We start from the raw sequence: 27,949 nt of genomic DNA on the forward strand, positions 1-27,949 counted from the left end.
TCGTTATTTCACGAAAACCCCTTTAGTGTTTATAATCAACCATGCTCAGGAACAGATTTATCTAACTATGTCGCGTATAAATGCGCGTCTTTGTCAAGTAGAAACCTAAACTATTCTTTAAACACGGGCTACATTTCCACAATAATCTCGCTGGTGTGATTTTAATGTTCTAAAAGATGAATTTACATGAATACACGGTCAATTATAATACTTCTCGTCATATTACCCGAAGAAAGTGTAGCATACGCCTTTAGATAAACTACACATTTATCGGCGTTCAATATAAAACGAAGTTTACGGCAGTCATGACGCGTCAAAATCTGCCTTCACTGCCACTCCACAACAGATGGCGCTATAATAGGATGTAGTCTTATAAGTGATGTCGCTACTGTAACCACTTTATTGGCGCGATTTTCCTGCAAGCGGCGAGTTTAAATTTTATTCAAACGACTTCAAAAACGCGCTACAGTCGGTTGCGATAGACAACATTATCAAATCTCTGTTTGATTAAAATTTTCTCACTGATCGAACTAAGAGTGTAGTGACAACGATAATTCCTTGGTGACCCTCCATAAACTTCGGGATATAGGAAATACCAATACGTCTTTATTATTAAAAGTAAGTAATATTTGCTTTTCATATTGTTATTTGCCTGTCTATTTTTTTATTTTAGTAATTTTCAGCGACATTGTTTTAATTTATAGCATTTTATTAATATATTGTGATTCAAATATTATTAACAATAATTAAATTGAACAATTAAAAATGTTTTCTATTAACAAGACGACAACAAGCTTTAGGTATTTGACACGAAAATGAATACATTTTTCTTTTAAAAAACTTTTTTAGAGACAAAAACAGTTTCAACAGTCTCCTAAAATATGATGAAGAATAGAATATATAAAAATGAATTTATACGTAATTTCTCAAGGGTGAATATTATATTTCATTATTCTTATAATTATATAACACGTACATATACCTAATCATGTTATTTATAACATGTTTATTAACTCAAAAGTAGCTTTAAAAAATAAATTAATAAATATTAAATTTCAGGTTTTCACAATTTCAAATAATAAAATGTTATTTTGGATTGTATCGTTTTCGCCTAAGTCTTTAATTATGATTTAAATAAATTAGAAGTCTCCGGGAGTTTATAATGCTTTTAAATACCTACTTAACATATTTTGACAAAAATATTTCGTTACTCTCGCTTTGCCTTTTCACAAATATACCTAATTATATTGGTCCATTTACAGTAACAATTTTACACATAGATTCAATAAAATTTTAAAATTATTTTACGAAATATTAAACTTCTTAGGACAGGCACGATCCAGCCAGGTCTCTTGATTTACAAGTTTACGATATTATATTTTTTAATTTAAGTTTGTAATTTATGTATTAAAAGGGGTTAGATTTACATACCAATCTTTCCATTCTTCTAGTTATCATGTGCTTACTCGTAAGTCCAGTAGATTAAAGTACATGTATTGAAAATTATGGTAAACAAAATAATAACAAACTGGACTTCGACTAGCATTATTGAATTATAATTTGAAAATTTGAACACAATATTATGACGTATACATACGTATACTTACAATCATAATTTTCTCTACAAATAGAGGATAAGATTAGATAATGATAACCGGTCTCAATGTGGTTATTTAGTAACTATAGTACTACGTGACCTGAATTAATGTTAGGAATCACCATAACCTTACATAAACATTTCGTTCACGAGTTTCATTCCTTCATTCCTAGGATGCGAATTCCGACCTTGCCTTGCTCTAATTAATTTTATGAAGGTTACGAATTTAATGTAGTTTCTTTTTTTGTTCATTATTAATTTGCAATTGACAAAACTTTCGTTACAATTAGATATTTCAAAAATGATGACTACCTTTTGTCATGTTGCCTCGCTAATAAAAGCCGGTTCATTTTGATACACCACCTGCTGAAAAGCAGATGATGGACGTCACGATGCTTAAATTATCTAATATAAAATATTATAGGTACTAGGAAGACATACGCAATTATTTACAATGTCAATTATCGCAACTAATATGGAATTGTAACACATTCGTGATATAACAAAATTCCACCACAAAGGTTTTTTTCATCAGTTACTAAATGAATTTACTTCATGGTATTGGCATTGAGACACTAAAATCCTAAGGTAATTGATAATAATAATAACTGTCAATATCACATCTTCATTTGTTTGCCTTTGCTACTTATTATATCGACTCGTACTATGCTATGAAGTATGACCAAAAGACGCTAAACGGTAAAACGTGAGGATAAAATAGGTAACAAGATATTATTTCATAATATGTAGCGAAAAAATTTGATCTAAGTATACAAATAAATTTACTCACAGTATGGAGACATTAATACATTTAAATTGCGTAAAATTCTTTTTCTATCGGTTCTTACTTCATCTCACTACAATAGGGCCCAGACTCCCAGACGTCGCATTTTAGGATATGTTAGGTCATGATTAGGGAATCCAAAATTAGGCAAATCTAAAAGAATTGATTAAAATAACCACAATATTAGTCGAATTCACAATCGAACCCAGGACTATAGGTTCCTCAGCCGATTATAAATGCTGAAATAAGAAAATTGTAAAATTATTAAACCGAAATCTAATGCTTAAGGTGAATAACGGTGAGGGGCTACTATATAGAATATTTCTCAAAAGTTAACTATTGTGAAGATATTTAAATGTTTTGATGTTGCTTAACGCTTTAATGGTAAATCAACTCACAGGCCCAATCCCCAAAAAATTTACTGTAGTACTTACTTTAAAACATTTTTTCGCGGCCGTAACCGCGAGCTAATCTAATAGATTTACTTAATAAAAATTATCTCAGATAGTATCCAAACTTTATGTTCCGGATTTATCTTGTTAATGTTATTATATTAATTGCTAACGATATATCTAACGATCATGCATGAAATTCTAATACCTACTATTCTAGATTTATATCTTGTAGGTGTGCCTCGTAACTTCATAAATACCAGCGTATAATAAATACATAAATCGGCGTGACAGCCCCTAATCTAATCTTAATTTTATTATGATTTTTTAAGATTATCCTTAAAATCTCATATGCTTTTATCCTGTTATGAATATACAATATATCGTTACAAGTGGATTCGCGCGTGATAAAGTGTCTTATACAAACAATAATTATTATAATAAAAACTACAGTATTGTGTGTTAATCAGTTACGGTAGTAATAAATGTTGGCGTGATTGTTTTTAGTTATTTTTATAGATCTACAAAATTGTTGCGATCATTTGCGTTGTCATATGCAATTAAAAGAAACAAAACAACGTTCAAGTTTTTAAGGCTTTCGGAATACATAACAATGAAATAACATATTAAGTACGTTATTCTCTTGGAACCAATGGCAAGTCCGTATATAAATTCCTTCTTCGTGTGATCTCCTCAAGAGATAAACTTGATAAATGGTAAATTTTATGCTCTCTATGTCACATAAATTACATAACATGAACATGTCAACGTAAGCCTTTAGTAATTTAAATATAGTGTAGCGGTTGTAAGTATTAAAATGCTTAATATAATATGTACCTACCTGAACATAGAGGTAGGTATGTCTTGATTGTATGTTTCATGTTTAGATAATAAATACCAATTAATTAACGTATTTCCTTTTAGTAAACAAAATAATTTTAAAAATTAATATAAATAATTAATCAGTCATAAAACTACTGGTGAATCTTTTTAAATACTTAATGCATTATTGTGTAATTCAAAGTGTATTGTCAAATGTTAAAGATAAAAAATACAAAAAAGAAATAAGTACAAAATGACCAAGGTACTCTTTATTTTAGAATTATAATTAGAGTCACATATATTTATCTACAGCATTAATAAGTCGGCCAGGGGGTAGTAAACCTCTATCACAAAAACCAACATAAAGTGACAACTCTGTTGCATATCCTCGAAGCTGGCATGAACCTTTACTTTCTTTAACCGGAAAAGCTAAAACATAGAGTCTAATAATTTAATATGACATCGCAAACACCTCGTGTCGCAACTCATATTTTGTAAAATGTTAAACAAACGACTCTTCATTTCCAATAAAAATAGTCCTCTGGGATGTAAAAAATATACTATGCTAAAATACAACTTAGTGAATGGGTTTTTAATTGTATAGTTTTTAATATAATAAAAGCTCACGCCTTAATACCTACAGGATTAGGTAGAGTCACAATTGGTACCTACAAACCACACCTTGCTCATTGTGTATCCATCACATAATGTATATCACTTCATCAACAATCCATAAATGATTATTTTTTGTCGACAAAGTCGTACATATTTTTATTACCCGACCTGGGAATAGAATCCAAAACTTCATGTTTCATAAACGAAATATACTGCCATTAGTCCAACGAGGCCGTTCTTTTTTATTAAATAGATTAGATTATAATAACTAATGTATTAAATTTGATGGTTTGAGCATTTCCATTCGGACTAGTTTACAATGTTTTCACGTACCATTTCTCAGTCAATGCACATGGCCTATTCTTAATGAATGAGACCCATATGTTGACTATTGATAGATGACCACCGGGTGACGAGTGACGAGTTACATTTGCAATGTATACAATAGACCTGGTGACAACTCCGAACATCACATGTGTTGTTAAACAGCGTGTTGCGAATCAGTCATAAACCAAATCGTGCGCAGTACTACGCGACTTTTGTCCACTAATGTTCATTACATATTCATAATAAACAAAACAGTCGCAGATTACTATCATTCTGACGAAGGTACCTTCACTGGATAGATTTCTGATAGTAATCGATTCGGAAATTGGTAACACATTTGATATGATAAGTAAACTAAAATACGGTATTAAATTTTATATTATAACGACCAAATCTAATCAAGGTACATATGCGGATATTGTATATCAACTAAACAACACCTGTAACAATTTTAATAAATTTAAATTACACTCTAGGAGCACATCGTATTTTGTCAATAGCTTCAATCTTCAGATCCCCAACTAGCTAGTCTGCGCGTATTCTAAACTACTGACTAAGAGGCAGGGTTCTAGCGATCCACTAAATCTCACTATGCATTGATTGGAATTCAAACTGTAGGGCATTAAAGGGTAATTTTTTAAAACCTTTTAACAAAAGTTTTGATAATATTATATAAACAGGTAAACATTTATTTTCTATATCTCTCGTTAATATCGATATGACTATGCTTAAAAACCATATTTTCCAGCCTCATGAGATAAATACTTTTTTTACTATGTTTAGCTACCGAGACGGACAGCGTCAATCACTTTACAAACTCAAGTATGACAAGTGCCAACTGTTTTATACAAATATTTGCTTGTGTTTATCTTCGTTTTGTAAAGATTGTGGATGATGACCAACTAATTATAATTAGTCATAATACACACATTCAATTCACAATTTACACATTCTTTTAAAACACTTTTTAATTGGATTTTTGTAGCGGAATTTGTAATTGTAGTATGTATACTTGAAGAAATGATATAATTATAAGTATTCACTCAGTATTAAATTTATTGACACTTACTGTTAATTTAACATGTTATAATTAATTAAATCTTATTAAAAGAATTCATTAAATATCGTAAAGCATTATTATTAACAATAGTAAGAAGGTTGTTTTATATAGCCGCAAAGTATTTTTTTGCATAAAACCTTGAAGGAAAAAGCGCTACGTCAGTGGCGAATTAATTGTGTTCATTTTTTTTAATGCAAAACACCAGGAAAATTTACTTATTATGCTAATCAGGCGTCGCATGGCGCTAATTTACTAGCTGTGTTCAGGGAAGTAGTGTAGACCCGTAACCGCCTTAAAAATGTCTTGAACATAATCCAAAATTTCCTAGAGCTCCTTCAGATGCCTGTTGACGCTTTAAGTAAAAATACAACACTTTCACGGTAACGAATAAATAATAACAATTTTAGGTTTGTCGTAAAATCACTTCTATATTATACTTTAACATTCCCCAACTATTTTACGTAACATTAAACGTTAACTCACCATCAGTTTCTTTTTTGTCAAATTATGAAAGTCAAAGAAACAAATAATTGTTAAATTAACTAAAGTGCAAGAATATTTATAAGTAAGGCCCTTTATTTGAATAAAATTCTGGTTACGTCCCTGTAGAGCTTAACCACGAATTACGTTACGGGGCAACGTAGAGCGGACATCCGGCTTTGCATCTATTATAGAACACCATTATTAGCAATTATTTCTGCTGTAACCTTGAACCTTTTTGAATAAAAAGAAAATTTACCAAGTCCGTAACATTATCTGACAGGTTATTATCACTTACTAACTTCTAGATACGAATGAAAACTTTATCATTAAGCAGACACAAATTTTGTTTGGTATTAGATAATATTTTTCTAATATAACATGTAAATCCCTATGATGTTATCTTAATAGGTTGTAACGTTGGCTAATATCAATATTAGCTATCGATATGGTTAAGGCTTAATAACTTTATTTTGAAAATTTCTTAATTAGTAGTTTGTACAGCACAAATGCATTAGATTGAGAGATGATACAGTTGTTTCAGAGAAACCAGCGGAATATATATGTCGGGACTACCCCAGTTTAAAAACGAATAAAAACATTGTGGAAAGCGAATTGAGTTTGCTTATAGGCAGAGATCATTCAGTATCAGTTGGTGTCTACTTAATGTAAAAAGCATATAGTATATAACTTTAACTACGCAGGAACAAATTATTAATGTACGTAGAAAAGTTTTTCACTCAAATATTTATGAATCGATCGCCACTACAAAAATAGACGTAAATCATAACTAATGTGTAAGTACTCCATGTAACGTGGTTATAAATATTAAATATTTATAATACTCGGACACAATTAGCATAACACGCGAGGACACCTTTAGAGATCGTTATTGTTCATAATGGACGATTTTTTGCGGAAATGTCATTCTCATATATATAACTTTAGCGGTTATATTTATGTGAGTTTGACGATTTGAAAATTACATGAGAGTAGTCTGAGATTTCAATTTCTGTCTGTTGATGATAAATAAAATTTGTACGTGGAAGACTTTTATTGTTTATGACTTATTTGTAAATTCTTTGTGTAGAGACTAAAGGTAGCTTAGTAATAGAAACAAATTTATAGTTACATCATAATATGAAAATTATGTTGATAAGTAAGTACTCAGTTTTCTTCACAGTTCATTTATTGAAGCCATTGTGCAATTCTTTATGGCATAAATATCCAACGTGGTATAGATATTAATGTATATATCATCCGGTAATTTTAGATCTTATGCATGTTTTACCCAACAACAATAATGAATAGAAATGAACAATAATGATTTTATTTATTTTCGCCAGATAAACCAATCTTTAAAATTGTCCCTGCATCTTAAAATATATAATTTAATGGAAGTAAGAAATAATGAATAATGGCGTTTCTCTCCTCTCTTATTGACTAGGTGATTAAAGCTACCTTGCCTCGTAGCCAGAGAAAACTTACAGCTAACTACATTGCAAAATACATGATAAAAAATACATTTCGCGAAAAGTAATCAGTGAATGTACTGTCAATGCCAGGTACACTGGGCTCGTGTATTGGCATTTAATCAACCTCTCCTTAATTTGTTTCATTACTTGAAACAGCATAAACCACAAAGGTCGTGTAACGTACAATTGCCACTATAATGGATCTGGACAAATAAATTCTGTCTCAACCTTGATGTTGGAAACGGAAGCAATTTATAAAAAGTACAACAAAAAATCCAAAGAACGTTCTAGAATAAAATCTTTATAAAACCACATTGTCCAACTGTTTTCCTAAATAATGTCACCTTAGTAGTTATTAAATGTCATACTACTGGACCGGGGTCTTCAGTACTACTAAATAAGAGAGTTTAAGCCACGTGGATTGGTAGAGTTCACATATCTTCGATTTTTTTTTAATAAATCCCAATAAATTCAAATTTTATAGTAAACATAACATAAAATAACAATTAATACTTGACGATATATTCATTGTTATTATACGAGTATGTCAACTACGCTCGGCGACACCACGTCTCTAATAGGAAATACGATGTTTAACCTTATATAATTATGTTTGTTTATTGCATAATTAACAGTTTACTGTCTTCGCCATAAAATTTGTTAACAAGTGCGCAAGATCACAAAATTTCGCACGATTTAACACCTACTCATAAAATTTATGAAATATGAAGATGTATTTGACGTTAAGCTAAAAAGACGCCGGCTAATATGTCATTTTACTGGAAATTCCCATCTCGGAAATTCCTTTCCCTATAACGACCTACTATTCTAGAATTTAAACATCAGAAAGTATATTTTATTAATAGCCTAATCAAGATTGAAACAGTGTTACTAAAATGGACATTTATTATTTTTCAAATATCTGTTCATTATAAATAATGTTTTGGATGATTACCAGCTAGGGTACATGAATACTCTTTACTTATAGTATTTAGTTCTATAAAAGTTTTCCCTTTTCGTGCATTTTGTAAAGATAATCTTATGTATCCAGTTACCGTATGTGAATAAAAGTGCAGATTATATCTTAAGAGATCCCATACGTTATTGCTATAAAAAAGTGTAGAAACAGTCCTAATCTTGTATAAACAGGTCGATTGTGTACGTAAAGATATCAAACATTCTTATAATGATAAAGCAATTATTTACTTACGCACATCTTAAGATAATTTGCAGCCATTTCGCTTACCAACTAGGTACATAATGTACGTAATGTTATTGATACGATAGGCTTTTATATCCTTGTCATAAAATATTGTTAATGATAGTATGTACTTTTTATCTGCGTTTTAAATCAATCTAGGCTATACAAATAACAATATCCTACTTGATATGTTTTTGTTTTAGAATAATCATTCAGGGACTTGTACCGATTTTCTGTTTCTATCAAGTATATAGACATGGATATTTTGAAAACGTTAATCATATTAAATACAACTAAGGAGATAATTTTCGAAATTATTGATGAATTTATCAATGTAGTACATACCTGCTAAAAAAATAATTCATTTTGTTTGTCAAGACTATATCTAAGAATCTATTTTAACCTTTTTTATTTGGGTGATGTACCAACATCGTGTTGAAATAAAAACGGAACAACCGCTGGTTATTATAAAACCCGAAACACAATTTATTTTCTTATTGGTATACTTACGTCACACTTAAATGGTACAAAAGCGTGTCTCACCGACAAAAAGTTAATGGAACTTGAACCCACTATCCATCCCTTTCAAGCATGTATGGTATTATAAGGAAATAATGAGTGCGGAGATATTTTCTCCAAAAAAATCCAAGTAATGGAGAGTTACAATACGTAACCCCATCGCATCGGTTTCTTACTCAGTTCTCGGGGCGCAATTATATTCGATTCCTGGGCCACGATAATTATTAACTGACAGTCAAAAAACCGGCCAGTAGGCATACCCCTTAGGTAATTTACTGTGTTGCCTCGGGCAATTTCGTTACAGGTGTCAGTCGTACACTCGTAACCGCTTCCTGGGTGAGAATATAATATAAATAGAACGTATTTCACAAAACAAATTAGTCATTGGCCTCTAATTTGGGTTTCCCTTTAATCATTCACTATTATTACATTTTTTTTTTGTCATTATAGTCATGCGATTTGAGCTAGATGATGTCACGCGATTTGTCTGAAGCTACGGTACGTTGGCGTGTTTCTTTTACAAGGAGCTAAAGACTTCGAGAAGATTGATTTACTGAAAGGTTTTTTTGAGACACAGTTTTCTTAAACTTATTTTATAATATAGTCAGTTATACATTCCGTATTAAAAAATTCCGGATCACAACATTTTGAACCCACAACCCCTAAACTTAAAATATAGGTATTTACCGTATATATTACTTAGTCGTTTTATCTCGAAACATTTACAAGTAAATGACTCATTGTCAAATTCCACAAAAAATTATACGACAGACATTGATTACGTCAATAAATCGTTCAGACAGTTTGATATTATTTCAGATAGTGGTTTTTAATAAGGCGTTTAATGGAATAGGAGTGGCAGGCCAGAAACAACAATAATTAGCATCGACGCACCACTCCTATCTATTACTATATTTGCAATTTATTAGAAATGGCGACCGTGGATGGATGGACTATGTCGAACGACGATAAGTGTCTAGAATTACCTGTTAATAATCAGATTTGTTTTTTTCTAATTTTGTGCAATAGAGGAAAGGAAACTAATGAAAAAGCAAAAGGCCTTCAATGGCAAAGGAGGTCAGTGTCAGATGGGGAGGGTAGCTGTTTTGTTACTGGGCTTACAGCAAAGTCAGCTTTACATCACTGCACGTCCTTTAAAATGTAAACTGTCCGTAGCAATTATTATTTATTAAGCTATTATTCTGGTTATTCAGTTATATTGATTTGTGGTTTGTATGCAACAAAATCAACCTACATAATATTAACTTATGTACTAAATACTTACCTATGTAAAGTCGCAGCCAACGAATACAAAAAACTTTTTTACACATTGCACGTTTTGAATGCCACCTTCTTCTTTAAAAATACTATCCGCATTCGAAATAAGGAAAAGTCCGGAACCAGTGTTGGATGGGAATTACAATATGTTATAAATAATTATTAATCCTTAATCAATCACATATACGTCAAAAATAATCATATATTTGATGCGATTTAACAAATGATTAGTTATCAGCTCTACTTTTGTTTCCCATGTAAAAACATCTCGTTCAATTCCGAAGTATTGTCATCAACAACCTTAATTGAATAATGACGTTTTATTGACGTATTCACGGGGTATACAATACTTAAAAAATCTTATGTACGTATATTTCAAGAGACAATAGTCCAATAGATTAACATCGATCCAATGAAGAAAAGATGACAATGTTATACTCGAATATACTTCAACAAGGAAATCTATAGTAATTAGTAGTAATATTATATAGTAGTTAGTAGGTAGGTACTGTTATAATAGTCATTCGGCGTCGATCAGTAAGCCATCGAACTCTATACCCCAAACATGCGCTAACAAGGCTACAAGTACTCGTAGGCAGTAGTGCGTGAAGAATAAATATCATTTTCATCTTGGTCATTGTGAATATAAAATTACACGTACAGTTCAATACGTTCTAGATGCTGGGTAACCATGTTTCAAGATGGACATATTTTATGCCCAAATAGACAGTATATTCATGGGCGCCGGGAAGGGGTCCAAGTAAGTGCCCGTGCACCCTCCTGCCCAGAATTGTAATTTAACAAAAAATATAAGTTACTGAATAAATCTGCAACAATGGAAACTATCGACCATAAAAGTTTTTTAATGATAAAGCATTTTCAAAAACCCGCGCGATTTGAATTAATATAAAATCTCTATGATATTATTTTGTATACAACTACGCACTATAGTGCATAGGTGCCCCCATAAAACTAATCTTAGCGGCGCCCATAAGTATATCTGTTCCTAAAATCTTTTGTATTTTTATGTTTGGCGCACCAGATTAAAACAGCGACAGGAGATCGCCACGTAACAGTTGTAAGTAGTACGGCATATCACGCTTAATTTAATCAGTACTTTGTAATGAATCAGTATCATGATTAGAAATTCAAATCTCGAATAATGTATAAAGTGTCGGTGCTTATAACACCTATTTCCAGATGATGTACTTGGAAGACTTATAAATCATCAGACACTTAATTCACGATGTAGTAATTCCCTTGGTGTAAATTTAAGTCTTTAACGCAAAGTTCTCTTCCATACTCCTACAAAAAGTCCCACCTATTTAATGGTTTCTCAGCGGGTATCATGACGCGATATTTAGTAATTATTCAATAATGTGCAATGTTGACGTTATCCCGACAACAAAACACACACGCACAAAAATCTTTGACTACCCATCGTCAACTGCGCCATTTAGTTTTACTTATAGTTTACTACTTTGGCTAGCGATAATTACTATTCATACAATTGTCAAGATTTCTTGTATCAATTATATTCATTACGTAAACATGATCACAGAAAATTATTTTACATCCTCTCATTTGTATATGAACCAGATACCTGTGGATGACGTGACGTCACCTAATCATGAACATTATAGCCTTGGCGAGGACATTAATAACTTTGCGGACAGGAGGGGTAAATGGTACCATGCAGCGACAGATCCTGCCTCCTTCGCCAGGAAATTGACTACAATTATTACATTCCACCCGCTTTGTTTTTAGGTCATTTTAGTAGTAAATATTATTAAAATATACCAACATATTTCAATTTAGTAGTAAGTTCCATGTCATGGCGACTTTGTTTTGAATGTGAGGACTTTTATGTTTAGATTAGTTATTTCATATATTAAATACAAGTAGTGTGTGTGTAAGTAATAATTGCTATATGATTTTGTTGATACATGTGTTAAAATCAGGCTAAGAAAAAAATATCAATTTATATTTAATTATGCGCATTCGTATCGTATAGAAATTTCATTATGAAAGTGTATTCAAGTTTATGCATCTGTGCAAAATAAACATAGGGGAACATGTTATGTGTAGATATCATAAAATCTTCTGATGTGGCCAACTAATTTGTAAAAATAATCTGTAATATGTAATCTATTGAACTTATCGCTATTTACTGCGAGGTAATAATAACATATTATTTACACATTTTCCTACAAAAAGTGCCATCAAGATCTCGAAGAATATCAAAGCCTGTAATGGACATAAAAATGTTACTAAAGTATCATTTAATACCAAGAATTGATGACGCAGCTAAGTTGTTTTCCTGATTCTACATTCTCTAAATACACAGTTAATGGAGATCCTGTACCACAAAGACTTAGAAGTAGGAGCTTAATTTAAATATTTATATGAGTCAATCATTCATGGAAATTTACGCCGTCAGCAGTTAGGTCTAATATATTTTTCCATCGGTCAATAATTATCGGATAATATAGATGATAAATCATTATACATCATTACGTTCTTTGTTCCATTTCTGGCGTCAATAATGGTCATTCTTTCTATACAAGTGTATGAGTTTTTCCATTAATCATATCCTAATAAATAATTGAGCATATCATACAATCGGCACATATTGTAGAGGACGTTGCGACCGCCACGCTTCGCTGTACTTTATCTATCCCGGTGGCGTGACATCTATACTAATATACAGAGCTAGAGTTTGTTTGTATGTTTGTTTGAACGGGCTAATATCAACAACTTCTAAACCGATTGTGATTGTTTCACTAATAGGAAGCTACATCATTCCTAAGTGCTGTAGGCTACTTTTTATCCCGGGGATATATTTATTCCGGAAAAGCTATTCACGCGAGCGGAGCCGCAGGCTAAAACTAGTTACTAATATTATTCATTAATAAGTTTTTTTAGCCTATAACAAGAACGTAAGATTAATCTTAAGACAATAATGACAATCAGTAATTTTTTTAATCTAGTTATCTCATTATACTCAGATTCTTTTACCTACCCGCCAGACATTGTGTCTTCTTATAGTGTTATATAGATAAGACAAGGCATTATACCATGTTCAGGAACTTCCGAAAGGCTAAGTAGGTAGGTGGGATCTTAATAAAGTACCTAAGTATATAAATTATGCGTATTGCACATTTATCATATAGGTGAGTCGGCCATCTTGAAATGTTTTAGCGACCCTGTCCCTAATAACATATTTATATCTGTATTTGTTGTAATTATCAGTTTATATAAAAACTGCGTCGACATAATAAACATAGCAGAAGCGGCTCCACACAGTAAGGATTAAAAATAACTTTTTCTACAAACAAATTCCACTGTGATAACATTGATAAGATATTCTTGCACATATCTTTATAAAATACCACCAATATACCGGTTATACGTTCAGTCATCCGTTTATTTTTAAATATTATACGTATTTGGAAACAATTTTTACAAATATGACGGCGCGTCTCATAAAAGACAACGTCAAGAGTGACACCGGCAGTCACTCTAGCGGAGCGTCGTGTCGACGGTAGCGGGGCCGACCATCTTTGCTTGTATTTTTGGTGGTACAGAACGGCCAGCGCACCACGGTTGCGACGAATCGCTACAAGCAGTGTATCAGTGTAATAATGAATTCGGATGAAGGCCCTCCTGCGCTTTCATCAGAAGTGGGATCGAACGGAATGCAAAATGAAGAAAAATTGTCGGATACGTCACACGCTGAAAAACTATTGAGTAACATGGAAAGGTTGCTTTCTCGGGTTTTGGCTATTCCACAAACGCCAACCGTGAGTACTAATCGTTCACCACTTTTAAAGTTTGATCCGGATGATTCTGAGTCAGATATTGATGACTGGTGTAAAGTAACGGAGATCATTGTGACAAATAAAGGCTTGGAAGGGGTTGACCTATTAATAGCCTTAACAGGAGCGCTAAAAGGTCGTGCTGGTGCATGCATAGCTAAGCTAAATTTGGAAGAAATCACTTGGAGTTCAGTCAAAGAGATTTTAATAGCGAGATTTTCAAAACCCAAACTTATCCAAGACTATTTCGACGATGTGTTGCGATTTAAAATAAGCGCTAATGAGACAGCGTCCGAATCAGCTCTACGTTTATGGAATCTTATCGAAAAGATACCTAATACTAAGATGTCTGAAGAAGTAATAACTGGATTTGTAATTTCGGTACTGTGTCAAAAAGATAACATGATACGTCGTGAACTAAATGCACAGACAATCACGAGCCGTGCCCTATTATTCCGCATCCTTGGTGGAATATCACTGAAGAGACGCTTGGATGCCGAAGCTCAAGAACCTGAAGCCAAGCGAGTTCGATTGGATGAGAAGTTCTCTGGCAAGTGTCATTACTGCGGATTGAATGGACATCGTATAGCAGAGTGTCGAAAACGACGCAATGATAGGGAAACGAAAACTCAAGAGCCTTCAAGTTCATCACGTTTAGTGGAAAGAAGCCAGCTGTTACTTGCTACGCCTGTGGACAGCCTGGCCATGTGGCGACGGCCTGTCTGAATAAGAAGAATAGTAGTGCAGCCACAGTCAAGGAAGTCCAACAATGCGAGCACAGGCCCTCCAGAGGTACCCTAAGGACGTCATCGGGTGAGACCGTCTCCTTTCTATTTGATAGTGGTTCATCTTGTTCTTTGTTAAAAGAAAGTTTCGTTGAAAGGCTTCTGGGTACTGAGCTTAAAAGTCTTGTTTATCTTAGTGGCATAGGCGGTGATGATATCCAATGCACCACCCAGGTCCAAAGCTGTGTGACAATCGATGAAATTACAGTTAGCTTACTTTTTCATGTGGTCCCTGATACTCATATTTCCGATCCAATTATAATTGGAAGGGATATTTTTGACCAAGGGTTGTGCGTTAGGATTGACCATGATAATCTTATTTTCTTTTCAATAAAAAAGTAACGATTGTGACCTAAAGTCGAATAAGTTGGACGTTATGAAAATTGACACGGATTTACAAGGAAATGATAAAAAATCGCTTATGTTGTTACTAAACAAATATTCCGACTATTTCGCTGTCGGTATTCCCTCTCGCCGGGTTTTAACAGGAGAATGTGAGATTAATCTAATAGACCCAACTAGGAATTGTACAGCGGTGTCCATATAGATTAGCCCCGCTGAAAAGTTGATAGTTAGAGAAAAGATCCAAGAATTACTCGATGCTAGGGTGATTCGCGAAAGTACCTCCCCCTTTGCTAGCCCAATATTATTAGTTGCGAAAAAGGATAACTCATATAGGATGTGTGTTGACTATCGAGAGTTGAACTCCAATACACAGCCTGAGCACTATCCTTTGCCGCGTATTGAGGAACAAATCGATCAGCTTGCCGGGGCCAGCATTTTCTCGTCGTTAGACATGGCATCAGGATTTCATCAGATAGTGGTGCACCCTGATTCAGTGGAGAAAACAGCATTTGTCACGCCCGAAGGGCAATATGAGTACCTTGCAATGCCTTTTGGTTTACGAAATGCTCCGTCTGTATATCAGAGGTGCATCACTCGAGCCCTGAGTCATCTTAAAGATAAACCTTTGATATATATGGATGACGTTTTGTGCTATTCTGCTGACATAGTTGAAGGTTTGCAGCGCTTAGATAAGGTATTAGGCGCGTTAACTAAAGCGGGGTTCACATTCAATCTCCAAAAATGTAAGTTTATGAAACATAAAATAGACTATTTGGGATATTCACTTCAGTCCGGTGAAATAAGACCGAATTCTCGTAAAATACTGGCGTTAGCAGATTCTCCTCAACCAAAAACGGCTACTCATGTCAGACAGTTTCTCGGTCTTGCTTCATATTTTAGAAAATTTATCCCCGGTTTTACCCGTATTGTGGGACCGTTGTATCCCTTAACGAAACTAAAAGGACCAATTGCTTGGACTCAGAAGTATGAGCAAATACGTACTGCTATAATACGTATTCTAACATCCGAACCGGTATTAACTATTTTTGATCCCGAGCTACCAGTAGAATTGCACACGGATGCGAGTTCTGAAGGTTACGGGGCGATCCTTATTCAAAAGAAAAATAATCTTCCTCATGTCGTGGAGTATTATAGCCGACGTACGTCAGAAGCGGAATCACGTTACCATTCGTACGAACTGGAGACGTTAGCGGTTGTGCGAGCGGTAGAACACTTCCGGCATTATCTTTACGGTAAACATTTCTTAGTTTTTTACGGATTGTAACTCACTTAAGGCTTCAAAGTCAAAAAAAGATCTTACGCCCCGCGTTCATAGGTGGTGGGCTGTTTTGCAGGCGTATGATTTTGAAATTATATATCGTGAGGGGCGGTGTATGGAACACGCCGATTACCTTTCGCGAAATCCTCTACCTAATAATGTTGACATAGTAAGCGAGAACTCATTGACAAAGAAAGTTCAATATGTTGAGCTTCATCAAGATTGGCTTTCCGTCGAACAAAAACGTGATAGTGAGATACAAGATCTTATCACGAAACATAATGATCATAGTTTTCCCGATTCAATAGCTCAGTCATATGATGTTAGAGAAGGTATTCTTTATAGAAAAATCTGTCGAAATAAAGTAGTTTCTTGGTTGCCAGTAGTGCCGCGGTCCTTAATTTGGACATTAATTAATCATACCCATAATGAAATCCAGCATCTAGGCAAAGACAAAACATTAGATAAACTGTATGAACAATACTGGTTTCCACAGATGTCGAAATGCGTGCGTAAATTTGTAGATTCGTGTATTATTTGCAAAGCGTCGAAGGGTCCATCGGGAGCTCAACCCATTCAACTTCACTCAATTCCTAAAGTACCAGTGCCGTGGCATACCATCCATATAGATTTTACGGGAAAGCTCAGCGGGAAGAGCGACCGAAAGGAATACTGCTCAGTGATTATCGATGGTTTCACCAAATATGTTCTATTAGAACATACTTCTTCTCTTGACGCCAAAAGCGCGATACACGCTCTTCGCAAAGCAGTTTGTCTTTTTGGGGCACCTAAGCGAATAATTGCTGACCAAGGTCGTTGCTATATCAGCTCTGATTTTAAGAGTTTTTGCGCTCAGCATAAGATTCAACTTCACTTTATCGCGACGGGTTCCAGTAGAGCAAATGGGCAGGTAGAAAGGGTTATGCGCACTCTTAAAAGTTTGTTAACTATTGTTGAGAACGACCCCAATAAGACGTGGCGTGATGAACTAGGAAATATCCAACTCGCACTCAACAGTACTAAATCTACCGTGACTAAATATTCACCTACTGAACTTATGTTAGGGATTCGCGCTCAGTCATTGGGCATGTCAAAACTAAACTCTGAAGCCCATGGTCAGCAAGAACGTTTAGATCTTGACACTATTCGGGACGCAGCGTCTACGAATATTCAAAAAGCAGCAAGGTCTGAGGCACGCCGTTTTAATAGAGGTCGAGCAATAATAAAACAGTTCTACAAGGGTGATTTCGTATTTCTTAAAAATTCAGGGTCACGATGGTTTACTTGAAATTACAACAAATCTTTTGAACTGTGACGAGGCCGAGACGGCGACAGACGATGAAGCGTCAGTTGATCTAGTAAACGTAACTACACCAGATCAGGGTGATACTTTAATTCCAAATAACTATGACACCTTGACCGTGTGCTCGGATACAATGTCCGCCGATTCCCGTACTCTCACAGCTGCTTCAGACACTCTTAGTGTACATTCGGATGAGGTCATATGGGATGAAGAAGTGGTGTCTTAGGTGTGTTATCATTAATTCACTTTGTAGTCGATCCTGGCTGAGATAGTGACATCCATTTCTTCGAAAGGATTCACTATTCTCATCCAGATGTAGAGTTTATCCTGGTTAAGATAGTGACATCCATTTCTTCGAAAGGATTCACTATTCTCATCCAGATGTAGAGTTTATCCTGGTTAAGATAGTGACATCCATTTCTTCGAAAGGATTCACTATTCTCATCCAGATGTAGAGTTTATCCTGGTCAAGATAGTGACATCCATTTCTTCGAAATGATTCACTATTCTCATCCAGATGTAGAGTTTATCCTGGTCAAGATAGTGACATCCTTTTCTTCGAAAGGATTCACTATTCTCATCCAGATGTAGAGTTTATCCTGGTCAAGATAGTGACATCCATTTCTTCGAAAGGATTCACTATTCTCATCCAGATGTAGAGTTTATCCTGGTCAAGATAGTGACATCCATTTTTCTGAAGGGATTCACTAGTCTCATCCAGATGTAGAGTTTATCCTGGTCAAGAAGTGTCGTCCGGGCCACACCTGGAAAGGTTGGTTGAAGGGATGCACTCACTTGCTCCAGATGGTATGTGTGATTTCGGCTGGTCGAAAGGACAGTGTCGTCCGGGCCACACCTGGAAAGGTTGGTTGAAGGGATGCACTCGTCCGGTCCAAGTCGTAACGTGTCTAAATCTAAATAGCATTGCATTTGATGTCGATAATCATATTTCATTTACAAAGTTCCTAGTTCCTTTATTGGATGGACGAGCGGTGATTGAGAACTTCTTTGGTTTCAGAAACTTACAGACGCCCGAGGACGGTCGTATGTCAGTCTGGCCGTGACGGCGCGTCTCATAAAAGACAACGTCAAGAGTGACACCGGCAGTCACTCTAGCGGAGCGTCGTGTCGACGGTAGCGGGGCCGACCATCTTTGCTTGTATTTTTGGTGGTACAGAACGGCCAGCGCACCACGGTTGCGACGAATCGCTACAAGCAGTGTATCAGTGTAATAATGAATTCGGATGAAGGCCCTCCTGCGCTTTCAAATAGAAAAATATTGTCAAACAAAACAGCAAAGTATTGTTTTGTGCCAAATCGTGACTAAATCGCAAGTCAATCACCCAAATAGTGGTATGTTTACGTACTGTACTATCCTATCTAATATATGTCGCCAAGTGTAACAGTAATCAACATTTAAAATATTATTAGATACACATTCAAACATGTCTATAATTAAATTAATAATAAAATAAATTTCATATGACTACAATCTACTTATACCTTAAAAATACTCGGACGATAGTGTTGTCACATTGGCACTGAAAATTGCATGTTACGCTCCAACCTCCTCAAGGTTTAAACAGTAATCGTAAAATTTATTACGAACGGGACTATTTCTTGTCTGCTGAAAATTGCATACATCTGCGGTGCCAAGTTAATTATTATATTTATATATATCTGAGCAGAAACATCGTAAGCAGTACGCGATGAAGAAATTTAATTTAAATTGACACTACACAAACATCAGCAGTGACTTTTCTCTATTATCATTTTGTTAGAGAAAGGGTCTTTAACCTCCTCAAACTAAACATATTCTACATTTAACACTTGTCCAACTGCATATGATATTATGTTTTTGTTACATTTTTTGTCAAATTAAACTTTACAAACTAGTTATGATATCCATCTTAGTCGCTCCAAGTTCACTATTTTTTACTTCTTACCAGACGAGCTGTGTCGCGTCTTTGCCAGTTAATTGCGGTATTTTTTTCACGTTGCCTGCTTCATCGCGCCCATTTAGTTGTCATGGTGTCACATTGTGGTGTGCATTTGTATAAATATTCGTAACATGTCAGCTATTTCAATGTTAATAGGCAAATAGAATTTGAAACACGCGATGCGTACGCAAAATTACTGCTAAGTAGTTTTGTGAATACCTACTTACACCAATAAAATATATGCGTGAAATTTTAAACAGACTGCCTCGCTGATTTGGTCACATGATGACCAAAAATATAAGATTAACAGTAAACTGGTTCTGCTTTTATGGTATTAGGGCTTCCGCTGCAAATTTAAATTTGAATATGTAATGGATAAACTAAACTCAATGAATGAAATGAATAAAATGAATTAAACTATGCTAATGACATACATAATTTCCTCGCCTTTTGTTTCATAACATTATATCCTGTCTTTATGATTATTAAAATACGAGGACAGTTCCTTTATATTTCTGTTCATTATATAAATACCGTATATTATAATTTATTTGATAAATATCATATTATTATTTTGAACCTTGACCAAAGTTGACTGATTCTTAATGCCGGACAACCAATGATAAAAGAAGTATAGAGGATGGGTAATATGGTCACGTGACATGCGGCACATTTCCTGAACAAAATGGCGCCGACTCCGCCCCTTACAATAGTGATATGCTAGTAGCGAAAACTTTGCATCGACATCGATGAATTAAAAGAGGGATAAATAAGCCAAAAAAAAGATTACATATGAATGTGCAGGCAAGTTTAAAAAAATTATCATTATATTCTTTTTTTTAATACTTTCTTTATTATACTGGGAAGTTTTGAAGTTGGGGCAGTAAAAGTACCTTATATCTTAAACGCTGTGACTATTAGATTTTTTTTTCTTAGGAGATTGACTATCATTTTTGAATATAGTCACAGATCAAATACAAAAACAACAGCTCTAAGAATAAAACAGGTAGATCGTTAAATATTTTTATTTTATATTGGAATGTATTTCATGGATTTTTTTTTGTTGCGTCTTGATTTTGTTTGTCATTTTTTGAATGATAACTGTTGAGACCTGAAAGCAAAAAGCTTGCGTCAACATTGTACATGATGACCATTATCTTTCTCCACCTATCCTTATACTGTACATTAATGAATTTGTTTAGTTATGACCGCACGGCTGCGTAATTTAAAGCCATTGATAGGTATCCAATTTAGGACACATCTTATGTAACAGAATCGAATCAGATTCATTATCTTACGGGCCATTTTCCATATACGCCACTAGAAATGAATAAAGCCGGCATAATTGTGCCGACTGACGAGAGATAATAATTCCTCTTCAATGTACATATATAATCTGGACGCCACTATATTTACCATTAGATGCAATGGAGTCACTTTGCTGTGCCCGTATAAAAAGAGTAACACCTGATAAATCCATTAATTGTAGCAACAATTAGATAATATTACAACATTTAATAATTAAGTCATTCAATCACTAAATCACCTGCTCCGTGCTCGATGACGCATATGTTTGATCCCATTGAATGTTATGTGTTGTTGAAGATAATTCTTTTCTTTGCTGAAAACCAAAACATAATATTATTATAAATATTGTACATTCGTTCCAAAAAATTAAATAAAAAATAATCATTGAATTTGTGTTATGATTGCGAATGATAGGTGACACTCAACAAAATATTAGGATTTAATATGTAACAGAATAAAAAAAAAATATTTTTAACAACAAGATTTATTTTAGGTCTATAAAAAAATCAATAGTTGTAACTATCAAAAAGCTTACCAATTGTAAAGAGTAGTCCTTAGATGTACTTGCTTGAGAATTTGATTCATCTGGTGCAATTACATGCTAGAAATAAAAATTAATTTTGTTTAGATTGTAATAATGTAAATATATATATTTATTATACTTACATTATAAAAATATAAAAAAATAATTTACATATTGCAATATTTTATTTAAGTGTAATATTTTCAGGAGTACATAATAAAAACCACACAAATAATATAATGAATACAAAATATTATATATCTAACCATTAATATCATTGGAAGTGCAATCGACACTTAAAAAAATATTAATATTATAATGTAGATAAACAAGTTATACTAATAAAAATATACTAAAGCTTTTCAATTATCATTATTATTTTAAACACTAAAATAAAGTTAGGTTCTACCATAATACAAATATAAAAAATCTGATTTATAAGGAACAATTGATAAAGAAGGCAGTACCTGTTGTGATAAACATCCAGTTGTGTTTATTTCATTTTGTAAATTTATATGTCGCATTATTCCTTGCTAAAAATGTAAGTTACAGATTAGGATATTTAATACATGATAAATGGAATGAGATAGCGTAGCCAGAAATTATTTGGTTGGTATTATTATTTTATAATGTTACTAGATGACCCGGTGAACTTCGTATCACCTACATACATTTATTATTATTATTTATTGTGAAACACAATTTTGCCATACAATACGTATGTTATCATTATCTGTCTCTCGCTAGTCGAGAGTACGGTTTACGCGTGCGGTAGCTTGTCGCACATTTGATTAACTTCGACGATCTAAGTCATCTTCTCCGTGGCATTTTGCGACAATAACATTAAATAAAGTTTTCGCGCACTGACAAATTGATGATAGATTTTAATAATAGTCTTGAAATTTATTTATTTATTTTCTATTTTTGAGAACCTCAGACACTTTTACACTTTGTTTATTTCTGAAATGTTTTGTATTTGAACAAAATAAACCAAAGAAATCGGACCTCATAGTACAACTATGAAACAGACTTATTTCTGAATACATCTATATATATGTTACAGTTCTTTATTTCTAAAAAGAGAAAAAGACATGAAATGTTTGACAGGTAGGAACATTTTGTATTGAAAACTTATATTGTCGTTTTTAGTATTTTCCGTTATTTATTATTTATGTTCGTCACCGTTTAATCCATCCCTGGACTTCTACAAATAATTCAAAACCAAAATTAGCCAAATCGGTTCAGCCGTTCTCGAGTTTTAGCGAGACTAACGAACAGCAATTGATTTTTATATATATAGATTATGCTCTTTGATCGAGATACATAACTATGTCTCAGGAAAACTAAAATCAATGAGTGTGAAGATGGTGGTTAAGATAATGAATTATAATAATTATTGGCAATAACAACAATATAATTATGTATCTATTTCCGTGCATGCAAAGGTTGCTAGAAACATTAGACTGCCAATTGTAAAAATATATCTTACATTTCATCTTTGTTATTTCTTGTATGTTTTGTTGGTTATGCAATAACGATTCGATTATTATTTATAGCAATATATTATAGTAATACTACTATTAGGTGAAGTATAATAATCATTACTATTTTACTTACCGGGAATATTGTTGGAAAACAGTTATCTTTCACTCGCGGTACATTTAAAGTGCGATTTACGCATTTTTTTTCAAAATGTAAAGAACAAATATATGTATTTGGTGTAGGATTCCAATCACGTCGCCCAATATTTTCAATCCATTTTGCCCTGGTTTTTAAATTTTTTGGTAACCTAAAAAAATATTCGAATTTCACTTAGTTTGTCGTTCTGGATAATACGATATTGATGTGTGCTCTAACTTTCTTTCAAAGACAAAAACCGTAACTGATAAACTGATAAACTCTGTTAAAATATCGATACCAATAATTTCTAAACAAATACATCCACCCATCCCTAAGCTTGTGTGTAAACAAACATAATGATTTTAATGTGTATAAATCACGCCTAAAAGGGTCCAAAGCTTAACAAACCAGATCCACATATCATTTTAATTGATAAAAACACATCCAAAAAGTAAATATACAAAGATATTTGCTAATTTTCGGTAAAAACAGTTACTAACCTATGAAAAGATATTTCGGGGTCTTTCTTGCGTGAATTCGATTTACATCCTTTCACACAACACTGAATCATTTTCGAAACTTAACAAATACACTAATAAACACACTGAACAATTGAGAATATGATTATATTACTTTAAATTCAATATTTATGAAGATTTGTTTACATCGTCTGACACTACATGTACCTGCCGACTGCCCAGCATAAAATGGCGTTTCTGCCGCAAGGCGGTCCCAGTGTGTTGAAGTAAACGAAATAGTGCCATATGCGAAGAAAGTAATTATTTTTGTCTTTTTTGTTGCGTTCCAAATAAGCTTTGAGTAAAAGAGATAGACATATATATTGACAATTCTGCGTCGATTTCCCTAACATAAATATAACTTATTCATATAGCTAACTTTTGAGGCCTGTCCTCTTTATATTTAGTCATTGCGGACAACACGTAAATCATATCGTTAGCACGTCATTTTTTCTATCTAATGACAGTGTTCCAATGCCATCAAAGGGAAAACGAAAAACCATATTTGTTTAACGAGCAAGGTCGAGGTTGTCTAAAATCATCCATTAGCTTCCAGAATGTACACAGAAAAAATATTATATTTAAGCGCTTAACAATTATTGGTTATTGGTTTTTGTGACGTCAGATCATATCTATAAAAAACGTACAGGATTTATATTAAAATAATATTATAATAGTATAATCCCTATTTCATTTTATAAACATTGTCGCGTTACCGAGGATAAACTAATAAAAACCCGTAATCTCAGATTAAATAGATTGATAGCCACTACGGGTAAACACTTAAAACATATTATACCTCAGAAGGCACTCAAATCCTGAGCAGGTAATTGGGTTTATTTTACAAAATTAAAAAGATATTAAATCCATGATCTAGTTTATCTTATATCTATTTCTGTATTTAATTAAATATTATAGACTGCCAACTGGCACTGAAAACATAAACTATTCGTATTAAATAAGAAAAATAAATATTTTAATGTTTTTGTCGTCTGTGTTTATTGGTGTAGAAATACATACACTTAACTTTGATTTCACTGATTTTGTAGTCTATTTATTATGAAATATAGACAAAAATTCATTTAAATTAATTTTAGTATAGACACAATACCTACAATCGCCAAATAATAGTAAGTGCATTGACAAACTTCAAATTACCTAAAATATGAGGGTAGGAGTGCGATGGATGCCATTTAATGTTATGAATGATATTTATAAGTAGTACGATAGCTTCCTACAGAAGTATGACTATTTTTTAAATAAGTATTTTGCATAAGTACTTACTAAAGTAAAAATTCACTCGAGTACCTTTTTAACTGATGATCATAATTAACGACTAATAAGTATTGAGGCTATAAATGCATATTTTGAACGTATATTCCATTGGGTCAAAATTTCTACGCAAAATCAAGAGGAAAAGCACGAATTAAAGAGAACGAGACAGCGGAATATTACATAACCTAGACCTTATTGGCAGCCCTTTATTTTTGCATGCTTATATGGTTCGCAACGGTCGGTCACGGCGAGCGGCGTCAACCTTGTGCCCCGCTATAATCACGTAATTCGTAATCCTGAAGACAATGTAAATTACACGCCACAAGCTCAAACATATTTACAGAACATATTTTTTTAAATGCCATGCTTCATGATTCGAACTGTGAAAATATAGATAGCGATACCATTAAACAAAGTGTGCTTGTAAGTTTGTTTTGATATATTACTTAACATTTAACCATACGGCTCCGTTATAACATTTTTGAAGCACTTACTATACTTGACAATCGTTTACAGTATTTTGCCTGTAAGTGTATCGGGCACACGGAGCCTCTTAGGCCGGGCGCTAGATAAATCTTCGAGGAACGCATTTTAAGATCTTTCTTAAACGATTTTCTTGGGAAATTTAACGTTGCAGTCACTCTATATTGGGGTGTATTAAGAATAGGTAGTCGGAAGATGCATGAAACGTGGAAACAGCATTTTAACATCGGATTCCTACGCCTTAATAAGAAGCGTCCATGGGTGCATAGAGTACATTACTCGACAAATAACTTGATTTCCCCCTATGCATATTGTTTTGTCACCGCCATACAGGTCGCAGAACGTAGTTAGGTGACAGCCGGACCGTATTCCCCCAACTGTCAGAATCAATTAGCGTAATTTGTTTCCGGTCATCGCACGTACATTTTAACATTGTAAATGAAGTAGGTACAGCGCCCCGAGCATGGACAATATGCGTTACCTATTCGTACCGTAAACGATGCTCATAAATTTACATTAATGACAGTAAAGCTAGGTGTTAGGTTTATGGGACCTATACGAGGCTCCAGTTAGATAACAATATATATTTCTGCCGCCGAATGCAATCCGGTTCTAATCGCAACACAAGTAGTGATTTTTGTGTTTTGATTTAAAAGCCGAAGCAGGTACTAAGTATAGTTATTACTATTTATTAGGCACTAACTTATGCCCGCGACTTCGCCCGAGTTAAAATATTTTCCCGGTAATAAATAGTAGCCCATTGCATTCAGGAGTAATGTAGTTTTCTATTAATGAAAGAATGTTCAAAATCAGTTCAGTAGTTTCAGAGGCTGGCCTCTACAAACCTATAAACAAAAAAAAACTTCTTCCTTATAATATTAGTATAGATTAACTGAACACTTTAGTTATAATTCTTATTCTTTGATAGTTAATACATCTCGTAGTAATAATAAATGCTAGAAGAAAATTAAACCAGAATGAGTATCTATACAAATTAATTAAAGATTCTGAATCTAAATAATGGAATACTCCAACATACTAGATGCGGCATTAAGTGTTACAAACTAAAATATTTATATCGTATTAAACTAACAACATAAATATAATATCTCCAATTATCAACTTCCGTTTGCAGGTGCATAACGATCGCGTCGTGCGTGTTCTCAAGTCAGACACCATGATTGGAATAATTGTGTTATGACGTCTACGGAGTATTAACTTAAGTATATAGCGATGTAATATATACCCGTAAACAAATGACGGAGGTTAACGCCGAGCCTTGTAGGTCAAGATAAATGAATGTAAACTTTGCAAATAATAATAATAACAGCCCTGTATTATATACTTGCCCACTGCTGAGCACGGGCCTCCTCTACTACTGAGAGGGATTAGGCCTTAGTCCACCACGCTGGCCTAGTGCGGATTGGTAGACTTCACACACCTTCGAAATTCCTATAGAGAACTTCTCAGATGTGCAGGTTTCCTCACGATGTTTTCCTTCACCGTTAAAGCGAACGATAAATTCACAAAGAATAAACACATGATTTTTTAGAAAAGTCAGAGGTGTGTGCCCTTGGGATTTGAACCTGCGGACATTCGTCTCGGCAGTCCGTTCCACACCCAACTAGGCTACCGCCGCTAACTTTGCAAATAATTTAAAAAAATTCCATTGCATCTACAGTTTTATTTTTCATCTCTATGGCATAAAAAACCCAGTGACGCCGACATTACGTATAGGATGTTTGATATAGCAACCTTATTCAAAATGAACAAAGTTCAAATTCGATTAATTTATTTCGAAACGTTTAGATACAATCTCGTATGGCCGCTTTTTTTTCTTGGAAATTATAAATATGAGGGAGGTAACCAAATTAATTCAGCGAAATAGACGCAGATATTATGTGTGATGATTCATTTTATTTCATATGTACAACGTATAAAACAGAGTGTATTATTTTATATTTATTTAGATGGAATAGAGAGCGAGCGCTGCATTAACCATCAGAGTAACTCCTTGTCCGCAGAACCATGGGTGAAATCGGAACCAAGCTTGGCCTGGATGAACTGGCTGGAGGAGCGGCTGCCATCAGCAAGGCACTGTTAGCCGAGTTTATTGGTAAATATGAAAATACAAAATTACACTCTAAAAGAAAGTATATTTTCAAGCAAATACGATATCGCAAGATAACCGTAAAATAATAT

General features: G+C 33.7%; 1 protein-coding gene across 5 annotated transcripts in view; it reads left to right on the plus strand.

Annotated features, from left to right (window-relative positions):
* The first annotated feature begins 413 nt into the window (after positions 1–413).
* Positions 414–27,949, plus strand: part of LOC115450428 (aquaporin) — a 34,313-nt gene continuing 6,777 nt past the window's right edge. The window contains exons 1-2 of one of the 5 annotated variants that reach the window (XM_037444571.1): positions 414–618; positions 27,772–27,863. In XM_037444571.1, coding sequence (XP_037300468.1) covers positions 27,776–27,863 — 88 coding nt within the window. In that variant the 5' untranslated portion in view covers positions 414–618; positions 27,772–27,775. Of the gene's footprint in view, positions 619–13,861; positions 15,182–18,062; positions 19,434–27,771; positions 27,864–27,949 lie in introns of those variants that run through there. The other 4 variants (XR_005113313.1, XR_005113314.1, XM_037444569.1 and 1 more) reach the window with 4 other exon arrangements.

Source organism: Manduca sexta, chromosome 28 (assembly GCF_014839805.1).
Source record: "Manduca sexta isolate Smith_Timp_Sample1 chromosome 28, JHU_Msex_v1.0, whole genome shotgun sequence".
NCBI classification, from domain to species: domain Eukaryota; kingdom Metazoa; phylum Arthropoda; class Insecta; order Lepidoptera; family Sphingidae; genus Manduca; species Manduca sexta.